This window comes from Oncorhynchus clarkii, chromosome 9 (genome assembly GCF_045791955.1).
Source record: "Oncorhynchus clarkii lewisi isolate Uvic-CL-2024 chromosome 9, UVic_Ocla_1.0, whole genome shotgun sequence".
NCBI classification, from domain to species: Eukaryota; Metazoa; Chordata; class Actinopteri; order Salmoniformes; family Salmonidae; genus Oncorhynchus; species Oncorhynchus clarkii.
In genome coordinates, this window is record NC_092155.1 from 70,158,852 (window position 1) to 70,175,499 (window position 16,648).

General features: G+C 43.8%; 1 protein-coding gene across 2 annotated transcripts; it reads right to left on the reverse strand.

Annotated features, from left to right (window-relative positions):
* Positions 1–2,288: 2,288 nt before the first annotated feature.
* Positions 2,289–16,648, reverse strand: LOC139416873 (la-related protein 4-like). Of its 2 annotated transcripts, none has more exons than XM_071166026.1 (16): positions 16,116–16,648; positions 13,513–13,615; positions 12,701–12,868; positions 12,388–12,469; positions 11,978–12,114; positions 11,536–11,639; positions 11,249–11,359; positions 11,083–11,136; positions 10,701–10,919; positions 10,252–10,355; positions 4,811–5,029; positions 4,288–4,339; positions 3,907–4,065; positions 3,609–3,745; positions 3,122–3,356; positions 2,289–2,948 (listed from the first exon to the last, which is right to left on the reverse strand). In XM_071166026.1, the coding sequence occupies exons 1-16, from the start codon at positions 16,230–16,232 to the stop codon at positions 2,520–2,522; spliced, it is 2,430 nt and encodes an 809-aa protein (XP_071022127.1). In that variant the 5' UTR covers positions 16,233–16,648; the 3' UTR covers positions 2,289–2,519. The 2 variants fall into 2 exon arrangements, with proteins under 2 accessions (XP_071022127.1, XP_071022128.1); XM_071166027.1 differs by lacking the exon at positions 16,116–16,648 and adding an exon at positions 14,590–14,658.

A 16,648-nucleotide genomic window follows, 5' to 3' on the forward strand; every position in this document is an offset into this window, starting at 1 on the left:
AAATTTCTGTCTGTTTTTATCCAATTTTAGAACTGCAAAGTCACCCTAAAAATAAACAATATGGTGGTAGATACCCATCTTTGATGTACATCATCTTTGACAAAAGTCAGCCTCCCTTCCTCTCGATGTTCAGCATTAGAACCAATACATTCATCCACACACGGCTCTAGCAAAGGGTTAATAATAATAATAATACCATACAGCATAGGATACGACACCTCTTCAGTTCAACTGGGACAAAGAGTTTACCCCCTGAAGGACTACATTACTAAGCCGACCTTTCAACTCGTGTTCGTCCCAAATGGCATCCTAGTCCCTATATAGTGCAATACTTTCGACGTGGGCCCTGGTCAAAAGTTAGGGCACTATATATATATATATATATATGACTAGGATGCCATTTGGGACACAGAGAGCTTACCCTACCACGTCAACTAGAACTATAGGCAGCTGGCACATAGCACATGAAAATGGTCTGATTGTTTAACCCTTTACTTGGCTGCCAAATCTACTATATAGGCTAGCTAAATCCATCTCTGTTAACAGCACTCTTTAGCCCAGGGTTCCCAAAACCAGTCCCGGGAGCACATCTTGGTTTTTGCCCTAGCACTACACAGCCAATTGAAATTACACTCATCAAGTTGATTATTTGAAATCAGCCGTGTGGCATTAGGATAAAAACTAAAACGTGCACCCAGGGGGGGGGGGGGGGGGGGGGGGGCAGGACTGAGTTTGGGAAACACTGCACTACCCCTACCTCAATCTGATACTTCTAAACAATATTTTTTAAATTTATTTTTTACAATACACAAAAATTAGTTGCTAAACCTGAATATCCTGCATTGATGTGGGTAGAAACCAAACAGATCTTGCCAAGACCATTCAGGCGCACTTGACCGTGTCAACCTTGCAGCCTGATCCCAGATCTATTTGTGCTCTTACCAACCCCATTGTTGTCAATGTCAAGCCAAACATGACAATTCCATAAGTAAAAGGCAGAAACAGACTGGCACCCATCAGCATATAATTTCCTAGGTTTCCAAATACATCAGGAAATGAATAGAAGAGATGAAATAACTTGAAAATGAACAGGAAACTGCGATCTAAACAGGCTGAGGAATGCTCTTACCCCAAGTGGACCTCAGTTTGCAACAACAAAGCAGAGTCACATACAGTTAGCTGACAAAATAAGGGAAACACTTAAGTAAATGAGATCAACACCGGTGTGGTTCCTGAGTTAATTAAGCAATTAACATCCCATCACACTTAAGGTTGAATAAATAAGTACTGGCCAGGCCATTATTTTGGCTACCATGGCTATGCCAATATAGGATGACAATGCCCCCATCCACAGAGCACTGACAATGTAAACCATATGCCATGGCTGTCACCAGATCTCAACCAAATTAAACACTTATAGTAGATTCTGGAGTGGCGCCTGAGACAGCGTTTTCCACCACCATCAACAAAACACCAAATTAGGAATTTCTTGTGGAATAATGGTGTCACATCCTTCCAATACAGTTCCAGACACTTGGAGAATCTATGATGCCAAGGTGCACTGAGGCTGTTCTGGCAGATCGTGGTGGCCCAATGTCCTATTAAGAGAGACTTTATGTTGGGGTTTCCTTTATTTTGGCAGTTACCTGTATATGCCACATAGACAGATGGGGTGGCGGGGCATACAACTGTAACTTCATTATTACCAATTATTTTGGTAGAATTCTTTACTGATAACATAGGTGAGCCAATCATTAACAACGCTCATATCATTAACATTTTTCATGAATAAACATTATTAAGAGGATCATGTCTAACTGGCCAATTTCAGGTAGTTCGATTCTTGAATCCCAATGAGCTGTTCATTTGTTCCATGAAAACCAATGAACTGAACTGTAGCACTCTGTTCCAATGTGTTTGCTTAGCAACAAATCGAAGCAAAAAACAGATCTCAATCAATCACATCTTATTTCAGTCAGTCATTCATCCTTGACGAACGTACAGCAAAGGAAAAAAAAAAAAAAGATAGTCGTTGTTAGTGATATCTTTGTTATGTACACAACATATGCATGTATGTTAAGTTCTTTAGTGCATATGCTCCTTGTAGACCAACATCTATTGTTTAAAATCTAAAAAAAATGTAGAGGGCCCAGTGTACAACCTCTCCCCAGCAGAGAGGCAAAGGAAACTAACTCCAAATAAATCACAGATTTTAAATTCGGCTAATAATAGATTTGTTTACGAGGCCTAAATTATATATTTTTTCCTTTTTCATATCACTCCGAAAGTTAGTTGATACTTGTTTAGATGTTGGTTCTTTCTCCTGGATGTCCCCAGGCTTCCATTTTAACTTCAATAACAAAGCTTTTCTTTCTTTCTCTGGGACAATGTTCCAGGAGGCAGGGGAGGGGGGGGGGTTACCACTAAGGTTGTTACTTTTATAAGCATTGATTTTCTTTATATATATATATCCATATATGTCACACTTTTGTTTGTTTTCATCAGTCATATCAGAAGTTTTACTTTGGCGATACCGGGGGGATGTTCTGCTCTTTGCCAGTGTGTCGGGGGCATCCTTGGGGGGAGCTGCGTCGGGCCAGTTGGGGACCCCGTCTCTGTTCATGGAACTTGAGGCCCCCAGAGCCCCCCTGTCTGGGGGGTCCATTGTTGCGGTAGTACCGTCCATCCCGGGAGTCACGGTCTCGATGGTCACGGTCACGTGGTCGGCTCTCCTTGCACTCCCAGCCCCCATCCCTCTCCTGGGCCTTGTCCTGCCGATCTCCCCTGGTGTGGTCGTCTGGGCTGGTGGTGGAGCTGGATCCTGGCTCCTCTGCTTTGTTGACACGCTGCTCACGCAGCGGCTGGGCTGGTGTGGAGGAGGCCGAGGCTGGGGGGCCTGGAGGGGGGGCTCGCTGGCACACCTCGGCATAGCTGAGCTTGCGGGGCTCCTGAAGAAGAGAGAATTAAAAAAAAAAAGAGTTAGATGTAGATATTTGGGTTAAGGTCAGAGAAGGGAAATGAATTACATTTCATAAGACAAAGAAGCAATCGTTATCTAACACAGATCCAATCATGTGTAAATGGCTAGAGTAGAGGTCCAGTATTATCCATGGTGTCTTACCAGTGGTGCAGGGGTAGTAGTGGTGGTGGTGGTGGTGGTGGTAGTAGAGGCCAGGGTGCTCGGTGTAACTGGTGTAGAGGACACTGTTCTGGGTTGGGGCTTGGGGCCAGACACAGCTGGCTGTGTGGAGGGGGGTCCGGTTGGGTTGGCCCCAGAGATAGCACGTCTATGTGGGGTGACTTTGGGGGCTGAGGGCTCTGCCACCCTATCCCACTTCTTCTCCTGATGTGGTACGCTACAGAAGAAAATTAAAAACACCATTAGGACTGAGGCAGACCTGTACCTCCCTGTTTGACCTCTACATATCGTGATTCTAGTCAATTCAACCTTTACATGAAAATGCTGAGGAGCAGAATGACCAGCTGATAGGCCTAAGACGTAGAATACTTTCCACTCGTAGGTATTCATTTAGTCTCTAAACAAAGAGTACGTGAAATGACAGAACTGACCCTCAAAAAAATGAGCAGACTTCAGCCTGTTTCCTTACCTGGGGGCTGGGACAGGGGCGGGGGGTGCTTGAGGGTGTACAGCAAGTTTGGCTGTAGGCTGAACAAGACTAGAGACAGACACTGCCTCCTCATGTCCTGGGGCGGCACTCACTTCCTTGTTGGCTAGTTCCGTTGTCTACAGAGAGGAGGGCACACTGAAGTGAGCATATGACTTGATCTGCATGTGTAACTCCCATTTTCCATTGATGTGTCAAAGTGTGATTTATACAACAGTCTAAGTTAATTGTATCCATCTCAGTATTAAGGTATGAACAACCACAGGGATCCCGTGTTTACCTTGTCCCTGTTCAGTCCTCGCACCACGTCAGACATCCTGTTCTCCAGTAGGGGCTCTCCCTGGGTACTGGCCACACAGCCCGGCAGCGGGGGGAAACTAGTAGTAGCCAGGTCAAACTTAGGGGGCGCCACCTTTACCTCAGCCAGAGGGACGGGTCTCTGGAAGGACCAAGAGAGAACATTATGAACATGTTAATGCCCTCAATGAGGAAACTCATTTTGCACCATAAAACTCAATCCACACAATGTAACAGCCATTAAACCATAAGCTTAAAAACAACAGACATGCACCAGGAAGTAGATAACCGGGTTGGTCCTAATTAAATACGTTATGCAAAAGCCAACTCTACATAGTTACTGTAGTTAATTTTGTAACGTTACCGTGATCCGCTCATCCTCTCTCCTCCTTCGCGTGCCTCTGTATGTCGTCCTTCTGTAATGGAGGACAGAAGAGATGCTTCTCTTTTAGAGATGGTGCTGAAATTTGTACACTTGGTTCTCTGTAAACTGGTTGGTTTTACATTCTCCATCTCAGACCTTCAGATCTCATAATCTTAGCCCTCATCGGGACAGGTGTAGAAGATAATAGCTTCGGGGAGAGGAGGAGCAGAGGTAGAGAGGAGGAGCAGAGGTAGAGGGGGGGAGCAGAGGTAGAGAGGGGGAGCAGAGGTAGAGGAGAAAGAATCCTAAAACCATTCTCACTCCACAGCCTGATTTCCCTCCTGTGCATCAAGTTGTCATCACTAGGTCTGAGATGACTCAAGAGGAATTCACCACTTCAAAAACCCAACTTCATTGTTCCAATATGGGGGAACAATACCTCACTGTGTGTTACGTCAAAACATCGGGTCCAGAGAATTTTTACCAGTTAAAACACCAAGGTTAATAATAGTGTCAGGCTCACCTTCCACGTACAGACATGCTTCCGTCATCATTGGGGTCCGAGGAGGTGGAGGAGAGGTGGGGGAAGGTTGAGGTCGGGTCCGGAGGGGTCTGGAGGGGCCCAGGGTTGGTGGTAGGGGGCTGAGGGCTCCTCAGGCCAGTCAAGCTCTCCAGGGGGACAGGGGCCACAGATGTAGGGGTCACTTCACCTGGTCTCCCCACCTGGGGTTTCACATGGTTCCTGGAGGACGAAGGAGATGTGATAACAGATCCGACCAGGTTTAGATACATCTGGGTCGTATTCAATAGGCCCCAAACAGAAAACTGACAAACAGGGAGGGACTTCCAGTACGAAACCAAAAAGAAACATTTAATTCCGTTGCAAAACGTTTTGCTACGGTGTTCCCTAATGAATACGACCCAGAGTTAGAGGCTAATCTTGGCACAACTGGGACAGGAATATGTGGTGGGCAATAAAATAATAGCATGCAGTATGTTGGCCAACTCCTGATGACAAATACAGAGGCAAGCAAAGAAAACCACAAAAATATGAACTTGGTAAGAGATTATTACAATACTTCCTCTTTTCCGCTTCCTTCCATTGGTTCGTTTTTTCCAATCCATACATGAAAACCTTCAGATTTCAATCTTAGCGCTCATCAGGACAGATATATATATATATAAATAAATAAATTCAATGAGAGGGAGAGGAGCGCACCAGACCTAATCTCTACAGCCTGCAGTTCCTCTATGAACATCAATGTTTTCGTCTTAAGGTCCAACCAGTGTTTGCATAAGAGTACAATAGAACGTGACACTTTCATTGTGTGTTCCTGCTATGGTCGGATTCTTACAAATGTAAACTCAGCAAAAAAAGAAATGTCCCATTTTCGGGACTCTGTCTATCAAAGATCATTCGTAAAAATCCAAATAACTTCAGATCTTCATTGTAAAGGGTTTAAAACACATTCCCATGCTTGTTCAATGAACCATAAACAATTAATAAACATGCACCTATGGAACGGTCGTTAAGACACTAACAGCTTACAGACGGTAGGCAATTAAGGTCACAGTTATGAAAACTTAGGACACTAAAAGAGGCCTTTCTACTGACTCTGAAAAACACCAAAAGAAAGATGCCCAGGTTCCCCGCTCATCTGTGTGAACTTGCCTTAGGCATGCTGCAAGGGGGCTTGAGGACTGCAGACGTGGCCAGGGCAATAAATTACAATGTCCGTCCTGTGAGAAGCCTAAGACAGCGCTACAGGGAGACAGGACAGACAGCTGATCGTCCTCGCAGTGGCAGACCACGTGTAGCAACATCTACACATGATCAGTACATCTGAACATCACACCTGCGGGATAGGTACAGAATGGTAACAACAACTGCCCGAGTTACACCAGGAATGCACAATCACTCCATCAGTGCTCAGACTGTCCGCGATAGGCTGAGAGAGGCTGCGAGGGGCTGAACTGAGGGTTTGTAGGCCTGTTGTAAGACAGGTCCTCACCAGACGTCGCCTATGGGCACAAACCCAATGTCGCTGGACCAGACAGGACTGGCAAAAAGTGCTCTTCACTGACGAGTCGCGGTTTTGTCTCACCAGGGGTGATGGTCAGATTCGTGTTTATCGTCGAAAGAATGAGAGTTACACTGAGGCCTGTACTCTGGAGAGGGATTGATTTGGAGGTGGAGGGTCTGTCATGGTCTGGGGCGGTGTGTCACAGCATCATCGGTCTGAGCTTGTTGTCATTGCAGGCGATCTCAACGCTGTGCGCTATAGGGAAGACATCCTCCTCCCTCTTGTGGTACCCTTCCTGCAGGCTCATCCTGACATGACCCTCCAGCATGACAATGCCACCAACCATACTGCTCATTCTGTGTGTGATTTCCTGCAAGACGGTAATGTCAGTGTTCTGCCATGGCCAGCGAAGGGCCCGGATCTCAATCCCATTGAGCACGTCTGGGACCTGTTGGATCGGAGGGTGAGGGCCATTCCCCCCAGAAATGTCCAGGAACTTGCAGATGCCTTGGTGGAACAGTGTGGTAACATCTCACAGCAATAACTGGCAAATCTGGTTTAGTCCATGGGGATAAGATGCACTGCAGTACTTAATGCAGCTGGTGGCCACACCAGATACTGACTGTTACTTTTGACCCCCCCTTTGTTCAGGGACACATTATTCAATTTCTGTTAGTCACATGTCTGTGGAACTTGCTCAGTTTGTGTCTCAGTTGTTGAATCTTGTTATGTTCATACACATATTTACACGGGTTAAGTTTCCTTAAAATAAACGCAGTTCACAGTGAGCGGATGTTTCTTTTTTTGCTGAGTTTATTTGTTAAAAAGCAGTGGATGCATTTCTCAATGTAAACCACCATACAATATTAACAAGTGGCTTCCCGTACCAGTTCTCCAGCTCAAATTAGATTACTTTTTAATTCAGGTTGAAATGGCAGTTGACAAATTAAAATGTACCAGCCAAATATTTTGGACTGACCAAATCTCCATTGCCCTGGCTACAGCAGCAAGTGGTCTTATTTATACAGTCATCATATGAATCAGATGTCATAGGATCTCACTCACTTCTTAGTAGAAGGACATGTTTTTGGTAACATGACTGACTACATTACCAAAGTACAGCTGTAATAATGAAACCTCTAAATTAAACTTAAGAGATAAATGAAAAGAAACCAGATGGATGGATGGATGGTCAGGATGAGAGAACAGTTGACTAAATGGAGGGCTTGCTAGGTCAATTAGCCTAACTATGATCTGGCCAATTTAGAATCGCTCATATAAAACAGTGTCTATAAGTTAAATTCTAGAACATACTGTATCTTAACATTGATTATGGTAAAGTTAATGAGCTGTACTGTTATAAACCACTATAAGATAAAACTGAACAAATCTTGCTCTTAGAGCCAAGGCTTGGGCCCAGTTCTAGATTTTGCCATTAGGTTGTCGACTGGTATGGTAAGAGATGGGTTAAAACTGAACTGTTATGAACTGACAAAGCGATGAAGCTGATTCTAGACAGTATAATGGCTGTACCTGAAGGTATTTATTACTTTCTTTCTTGAATAGAGGGGGACACTGTGGGGACAGACCGTAAGAGAACAGGGAGCGGTTCAGTCAGTAATACCCATAAACTACTCATATTGAAATGCATCCTCTTTGTTTTTATGGAAGCCTAAATGGCATATACACTGCATTCAGAAAGTATTCAGACCCCTTAGTCCACATTAAGTTACAGGCTTATTCTAAAATGAATTAAACCCCCCCCCCCCCATCAATATACACACAATACCCCATAATGGCAAAGCAAAAAGAGGTTTAGAAATTGTTATTTTAAATAAAATATCACATTTACATAAGTATTCAGACCCTTTACTCAGTACTTTGTTTTAGCAACTTGGGCAGCGATTACAGCCACGATTCTGCTTGGGTATGACACTACAAGCATGGCACATTTGGGGAGTTTCTCCCATTCTTCTCTGCAGATCCTCTCAGGCTCTGTCAGGTTGGATGGGGAACGTTGCTGGACAGCCATTTTCAGGTCTCTCCAGAGATATTCGATCGGGTTCAAGTCCAGGCTCCGGCTGGGCGACTCAAGGAAATTTCAGAGACTCGTCTCGAAGCCACTCACTTCTGCATTGTCTTGGCTGTGTGCTTTGGGTCGTTGTCTTGTTGGAAGGGGAACCTTCGCCCCAGTCTGAGTGTTCTGGACAGGTTTTCATCAAGGACAGCGCTGTTCATCTTTCCCTCGAATCGGACTAGTTTCCCAGTACCTGCCGCTGAAAAACATCCCCACAGCACGATTCTGCCACCTAGCTTCACTGCAGTGGTGGTGCCAGGTTTCCTCCGGATAGGACGCTTGGCATTCAGGCCAAAGAGTTCAATATTGGTTTCATCAAACCAGAGAATCATGTTTCTCATGATTTGAGAGTCTTTAAGAACTCTGTTAGTGACCATGTTCTTGGTCACTTCCCTGAACAAGGCCCCTCCTCCCCCGATTGCTCAGTTTGGCCAGGCAGCCAGCTCTAGGAAGAGTCTCGGTGGTTCCAAACTTCTTCCATTTAAGAATGACTGAGGCCACTGTATTCTTGGGAAACTTCAATGCCGCTTAAATGTTTTGGTACCCTTCCCCAGGTCTGTGCATCGACACAATCCTGTCTCTGAGCTCTACGGACCATTCCGTCGACCTCATGGCTTGTGTTTGCTTTGACACGCACGGTCAACTGTGGGACCTTACAGTATATAGACAAGTGTGTGCCTTTCCAAATCATGTCCAATCAATTGCATTTACCACAGGTGGACTCCGATCAAGTTGTAGAAACATATCAAGGATGATCAATGGAAACATGATGCAACTGAGCTCAATTTTGAGTCTTATCGCAAAGAGTCTGAATACTTATGCAAATATGTTATCTGTTTTACAGTTTTTGCTCTTTATCTCCCCAATGGTATCCAATTGGTAGTTAGTCTTGTCCGTACGGGAGTTTGAGCGATGGGACTCGGGAGAGGCAAAGGTCGAGAGCCATGTGTCCTCTGAAACACAATCACGGAAGCCAGCCGCACCAACATGTCAGAATAAGACACCATACAGCTGGTCGCTAGAGCGCAATGGGACAATTGTGCACCGCCTCATGGGTCTCCAGGTCGCGCCCGGCTGCGACACCGGAATCAAACCAGGATCTGCAGGGACACAGCTACCACTGTGACACAGTGCCTTAGACCGTTGCACCACTCCGGAGGCCCTGTTTTTTTTAAATGTTTAATACATTTTGCAAAAGGTTCTACAAACCCGTTTTCGCTTTGTCATTATGGGGTATTGTATGTTTGTTTTACTCCATGTGTAACTCTGTGTAGTTGTTGAAGGTGTCGAACTGCTTTGCTTTATCTTGGCCAGGTCGCAATTGTAAATGAGAACTTGTTCTCAACTTGCCTACCTGGTTAAATAAAGGTGAAATAAAAGTGTGTGTAGATTATTAAATTAACAAAATTCTTCATCAAAGTTGAGAATAAGGTTGTAACGTAACAAAATGTGGAGAAAGTCGAGGGGTCTGAACACTTTCCGAAGGCACTGTATATCTGACGGCCACAGACTCATGAACATGAATTCATTTATATATGCATTCATCAACTGTCAGTCAAAAGTTCAACCCAAGTCAACCCTTTTTGGATGAGCAGCATAAAGTTAACGGCAGACATACTGTGTGCTTTTGATAGATAATCTTGAATTAAAAAAACACCCTCAATCTACAATTTCTGCGTGGCTGAAGCCTTGCTCTACAAAGAATTAAAAACAAAATATCAAAGTCCTTTTCAAGTCACCAATGTTCCTATGGTTTAACCATTTACCCCACTCACAAACTGGAATGCATGGGTTCGAAGCAGATTCACCCACAGAAAGAAACTCATTGCACTTCAGAGAATACTAGACCAACTTTCAACGTACCGGTTTCTGTTGAAGGGGCGAGTTATGTGGAGGGAGTTGTTGCCAGTCTTGTAGTGTCCAGGAGAACTGAATCCATTCACAAAGCCACTGTTGGGAAATGGTGCCTGAAGAGATGGGGAAATAATATATTTTTTTTTTCTTAAACAGAATTTCTCCTTTTTGTCTGATCAGCCTAACACACACAGATGGATTGGAAGCACAGGGTCAGCCGCAGTGTACAGCAATCCCCTTTATACAGATCAATGTTGAATAAGCAATAACTTAAAATATTTTTTGATTGTAAATGTCATCTCATGTACAAGAGAAGTTACCAAGACTAACCTATATAAATGAATTAAATGACAGTTAACACAATTTACTAGGATTAATTTATAGCGTTCTGCATCTCACCAAATATTTTCAATATTATTTATAACACCATTTAAAAGGATAAAGTTTACGATGCTCACCAGCGGAGTCTCGAAGTAGGGTGTAGGAGAGGTTGTCCAGGTCTGTGGTACAATGCCGTAGAGAGGGTACTGCTGCTGAGGGCTGTACACGTGCTGCATGTACAGGTTAGGGTTGTACTGGGTCTGGGTCGGGGCAGACTGCTGGGCTGTGTACAGGCTGCTGTCCATGCTACGGTACCCATTCTTAGCAAAGAATGTGTTGATGGCTTTTATCCTCGCCTGGAAGGAAGGAGTATAACAGGGTTTTTTTAAACTTGTGAAATGTGTCTTTGGCTTCACAACATAATTGGGAAGGGAGGAGAGATCAATAAAGGGATGTGCTAGTTGAGGAAAATTGCAGACTTAATTCGCAAGTGATTGATAGTGTTATAATGCAACTCACCATGATAGGTTTTCCCTGAAATGTTTTCACCTCTTCTCTTAGATATCTGTGTGCCTGAAAAGGACAGAAAGACTCAGACTGGAAGTAATTCTGATAAGGCTTCTGATTGGTGTAATGGGCATTAAGCTGTTAACACTGCTTTATAAACCAATCAGATCAAACTTACCTGTTGAGCATCAGTGTCAGATTGGAATGTGATGTACCAGTTGTTATTGTGCGCAAACTCTACACTAATGACTTTCGGACAGTCATCACTTTTAAAGAGAGCCTCCACTTCCTTAGGGAACAAAGAAGAAAAATGTGATTAAATACAGCAAATAAGATTAAATACAGCAAATGTGCCAGCGTTGTGATTGACGGAGGCGTACTCACACCAATTAACCTTTTTCAATAAGACAATGCCTGTAACATGGTTGTATATTTATTATAACATGACTAACATGGTTGTCTTACCTCTACAGGTGTCGTCTCAGGAACCTCCCTCAGTATGATGATGCAGCGTTTGTGATCAGGACGCACCTTCTCTCCTTGCTCATCCACCTGAACCATTGGAGAGGCTGAGAACCACAAGCATGTCAGGCTCAGGGACACAAATTACATCATTATCGATCCACATACAATAACTAGCATTGTAGTGGGGTGGGGTGGGGGGGGGGTCCATCCCTCTTCTACACTGCCATAAACGTATTGCCCTAGGTGCGTTTTAAAAAAAAACGTACCATTCGATCACAAGCCCACGTGGTCACAGAACTGTTTGTGCAGTCTTGCCGACTCCTATGGTCACGGTATTGCCATAGGAGTTGGCAAGAAAAGACGAAACAGATTTGGGACCAAGTTACATGGTTCCAAAAAAGTTGGGAAAAATACAAATAAAAGAAAGGTTTAGTCCCCTTACATCGGAGCACGTCCAGGATGAGCTCCATGTCAGTAGTGAGGGCCTTGATGCTCTCCATGCTGGCGATGGTCCATATGGGGACAAACTGGTCACTGTCCATCTGGGACATCAGGTATAGGTCCTTAGACAGGTTCTCCCTACACAACAAACGAGGGACAAAGGTCAAATCGTAAAAGATGCATGCTATCAACCATGCACACGTATTCGAAGGAATACACTCATTACAATCACTTATCCAAAAACCACAAGACTCTGGGTCATTCAGCAGGGCATAATGTAGTAAAATGTTTTGCAACTAAAAAAATACAAGCAGTTATTGGACAAGTTCAGGTAGTATCTCCCATTTCAAACATAGGAACAACTACGCTCACCTAGAGGTAGAACACCTAACCTACAACATGTGTCCTCACCGAGAGAAGTAGAACTCCAGCTCTTTCTTGAGGGACTCTGTCAGGTTCTCTGACGAGAGGGGCTGTTCCTCTGTCAGCAGCCCTTCAAACCAACATGTGTTCAGTGAGTATGCAATAATGTCAGATAATTACATAATTACATGAGGCCCGAAAAGACATGTAAGAGGTCTGCCCGGATAATGCATTTGTAACAGTGTTGTAATTTGTCAGTGAGAAACATACAGCCTTGTGGCTATGATATAATTAGACTAACAGTCTTAATCTTATGGTGGATTATGGGTACTTTAGTTTAGTCCACCATGCTTTAACTAACCCAAGGTCCCAGTTGTAGTCTCAGCAGGGGTGAACGCCAGGTCTGGAGGATCCATGCCGTTCACAGTGATCTCAGCTGAGGCTGCTGCGGAGGAGCTGCTGTCCTCCAGGGTGGTGAAGCCTACCCTGTACGGTTTACAACCAGTGGAGGGCACAGACTCGGAATAACCTGGATGGGAGAGAGTGGGAGTGACAGGGGCACCATTATTATTAGATTTATTAGTTAAGAGAATAATAGTGTAAGAATATTTAGTCGCCCATTTGAGATCCTAACTGCCTACAGGCCTGCACTGGGACGGAAAGAGGGTGCAACAGGGTTCCCCATGATTGACTTCCTATATGTCTCCTGCTGCACCCTCTTGGCCCTTTTCAATAAAGAGAGATGATGTTCTCAATAAAAACAGCCCTATATATATATATATATTTCAGTACATGTGGCATTGATATCATGTATACTGCTGTCAGCAATAATAGCTCATCTTGATATCATGTATACTTCTGTCAGCAATAATAGCTTGTGGACTAATAAAGTTTATTGAATTGATTTGGTGGATAAGATGAAATTACCTTACAATGTAAAAGCGCTTTGAACATTTGGAAAAGTATTATATAAACCAAATATGATTATGATTCTTAGGTAGGGTGCCAGCAACGACAGGATTGTGGGTTCAATTCCTACTGGAGCATAATATATATTTTTTATTTTATATGTACTTTACACGCAACAATAAGTTGCTTGGCTAAAAGTCTGCTAAATGGTATATACAGTAATATTATGTTATTAAACAGTATATGGTATATGTTATTTCTCACCTTCAGTGATGTCAGCCGGCGGCCACTGTGCTCCGTCGGGGCCATCAGCAGGGGCCTGCCACACCTTGGCATTGGGGTTCAGACCTGCGCCCTTGGAGGTGACCTTGGAACAGGGGCCCAGGAAATACAATGGAACGTATGGATTGAAAAATGCATATATAAAGCCGCTCCAATCCAAGACAACATTAAATAGATTTACATGATATATGTTACCGTACATTACACCATACACAGTGATACATACACTCTGATAAAAGCAGGATGTTCTCTTTACGGGTGTGTCCTCCTCTGATTGGCCCCATCCCAACAAGGGAAATAGACATAACCCCCATTTGCATTTACACATACTGAAAACAAAACAAACCCAAATCCGGTTGAATTTATGTTCTAAATTGACTCAGTTCTCAGTTAACCGAGTTGATTAGAAAATCGTTGAAATTGTGCATGCTGCAAATTGGTTTATCAATTTTACAGCAGAATGTAGCAGGCAGGTAGCCTAGTGGTTAGCGCGTTGGATTTGTAACCAAAAGGTTGCAGATCGAATCCCGAGCTGAATCTGTCGTTCAGCCCCACCGTTCCTATGCGTCATTGAAAATAAGAATTTGTTCATAACTGACTTGCCAAGTTAAATAAAAGGTCAAATAAAATAAACATCATGTAACTAATCACATTTATTCAGGATTACAGGCTCAACATTTACTGAAATACAGTACACCAATAATACAAATGTCAACCGAATTTGGTATGTATCAAACGCCTAAAAAAAAGTGTTACATTTGTTTCCGTTATGTAAGCATTGGCACAACACACAAACCCGAAAGACGCATAAACAACGCAAGCCATTGGAAACCAATTTAATTCGTGGTAGACTCCCATAAATGTTTTTCATTCCAACCACTGATTGATAAATACAAAACCACTATCAGTCACTGGCGAATCGCGAGTATGTTGTCCGGCCTACATTTAAAACAATAAAATAAATAAAATCATTTTATTAGACTTTCTTGATAAATAATATGTAAGACACATATCATATAATGCGAGCAACAGAGAAAAGCAGAACTTGAGATGCTTTACTTTTGTAGTTTAAAGTTCAACGTGCGGTGCTCGCTCTTCTCCACCTACATCCTTGGCAGTGGGACCCACATGTATCTGCAGAGAGCGCGCTCTCTTCCGCACGCTTTACCGCCAACCCAAATCCAGAACGGCAGTTGGTAGACAGCTTTGTCAATCTCAAACCCGACAAAAATAAAAGGAGTCTGTTACTCCTGCAACCCCTGCTGGTGAGCACTTCAACATCTCTGATGATATCTTGAGGCACGTGCCACTTCCTCCCAGTGTTCCAGAATCGATAGAACATTCTAAAATGAGTTCTCTTCCCGAGAGCATGTGCGGATCCCCAGGCGATACACTTTTAAAGGATTGGGTGGATTTTTACAAAATCTCGGCACTAATCCCAACCAGGCGTAGAAATCTCTTGTTGAGCTGTCAATTATGTTGAGTAGGTGTGAGACAATAGGCCGTAGCCAGGGGTGTCACATTTAATTTGATCTTGTTTCACTGTAGGTAGGTAGTGGCACGTGGAAATAAATAAATAATACTAAAGGCACCCTTCCACTGGGGGTCGTTCCTAGTGACCACCTGCTACACAATTGATCTACCCTTCTCGTAGTCTACTACTAGCAAGAACAGCTGTCACATCTCAATATATCCTGTTCATTATTGAGTGGTTTAAAAATTGTGATATGGAACAAACATTACATTGTACACATGAATTCAGTGAAAGTGGTCTCTGTCTAGCGAAACAACTCGGATTAATCTCGACATATGTGCAGTGTTCGCTAGATAGCTAGTTTACTGCTGGTTGTATCTCGTTAGCCCCAGTTTTTAAAGTCGGCTGATATTTGCTGTGCTGCATAGGCCGGGTATTTGCAATACATGTTGGTTAGCTAGTTAGAGTCTGGCGAGATTAGGCTAGTTTATGCTAGTTTTTATTCGGTAAATGTGCTTACTGGTGAGGTTGCACAGCTAGTTGGGCGATATCCGTGCCTGCCATCTCCAATCGATAGTATAATAAATATACATTTATGTTACTGCATAATGATTACTCAGCAAATTGCTACATTTCATAGCTTGGCTGCTAAGCTAGCAAATTCAATCGCTGCCAAAGTAGCTAACGTTAGCTGACTAAACTGGCAGAAAAACGTTAGTTTGGCTATTTAGCTTAGCTGGCAAATTAAGTTATTGGGGGACTACTCATTACTCTAATTTTAAAGGACATAGTTAAGAACGCGTCAAACAATATATTCATGCTTTTAGCTAATCAGTCGTTACATAGTGTCTCCAGCGAATCAATCATTCAGCAAAACATATGGTAACGTTAGCCATAAATCTCGATGTGAATCAGATTGGTAGTTTGCAGAAAATATGGTAATATTCTTGGCCTCAGCCTATGACTGGAGCATGACCCTATTTAGAGAAGGGCAATGACGGCAGGCGACAAATCAAGTTGGTGGGACGAGATGGCAATGGCAGGGGGATGGTGTGTGTAGACTAGCTAACGTTAGCTTAGCTAGCTAGTAGGCGTAGAGGCCGCAACTCACCATGCCGCCTGATCCTCCCCCGATCCCAAGTGGTGTCTCTTGCTCCCCACAGGTCTTCGGCCCCGGATCAGCCTCCTCCTGCAGCAGCCGCGGCTCTCCGCCCTGGTCCGAACTCATCGGCCGCTCTTGGCTCACGTCTCCCCCGTCGTTTTCCTCCCAACCCCCCGGCCCGTGTTCCACCCCCTCGTCTCTCAAAGTACAGGTTGCTGTCTACAATCAATCGGGTTATCTCCTGCTAGACTTGTTTAGCCAACACCAAAAGATAGCTAGCTAAACAGCCAGGGCTAGCAAGTAAGCTATCCTACTTAGCTAGCTAGTCAGCTAGATATTAATCAACGTTGGTGAATCAAGTTCGCACGACAATATACTACAGACGAAAACTATGACAGAGCATGCCTCTACTTTTACCAACCACCTTTGTCACTAATGTTTCTTCCCCCCAAAATTTAACAAGCGTCAAAGCCGAAAGGCGCATTCCTAGCCGGGCGACCGAAGCGGACACGCACCTTTCCTAAGAGCAGGCAGACATTGGT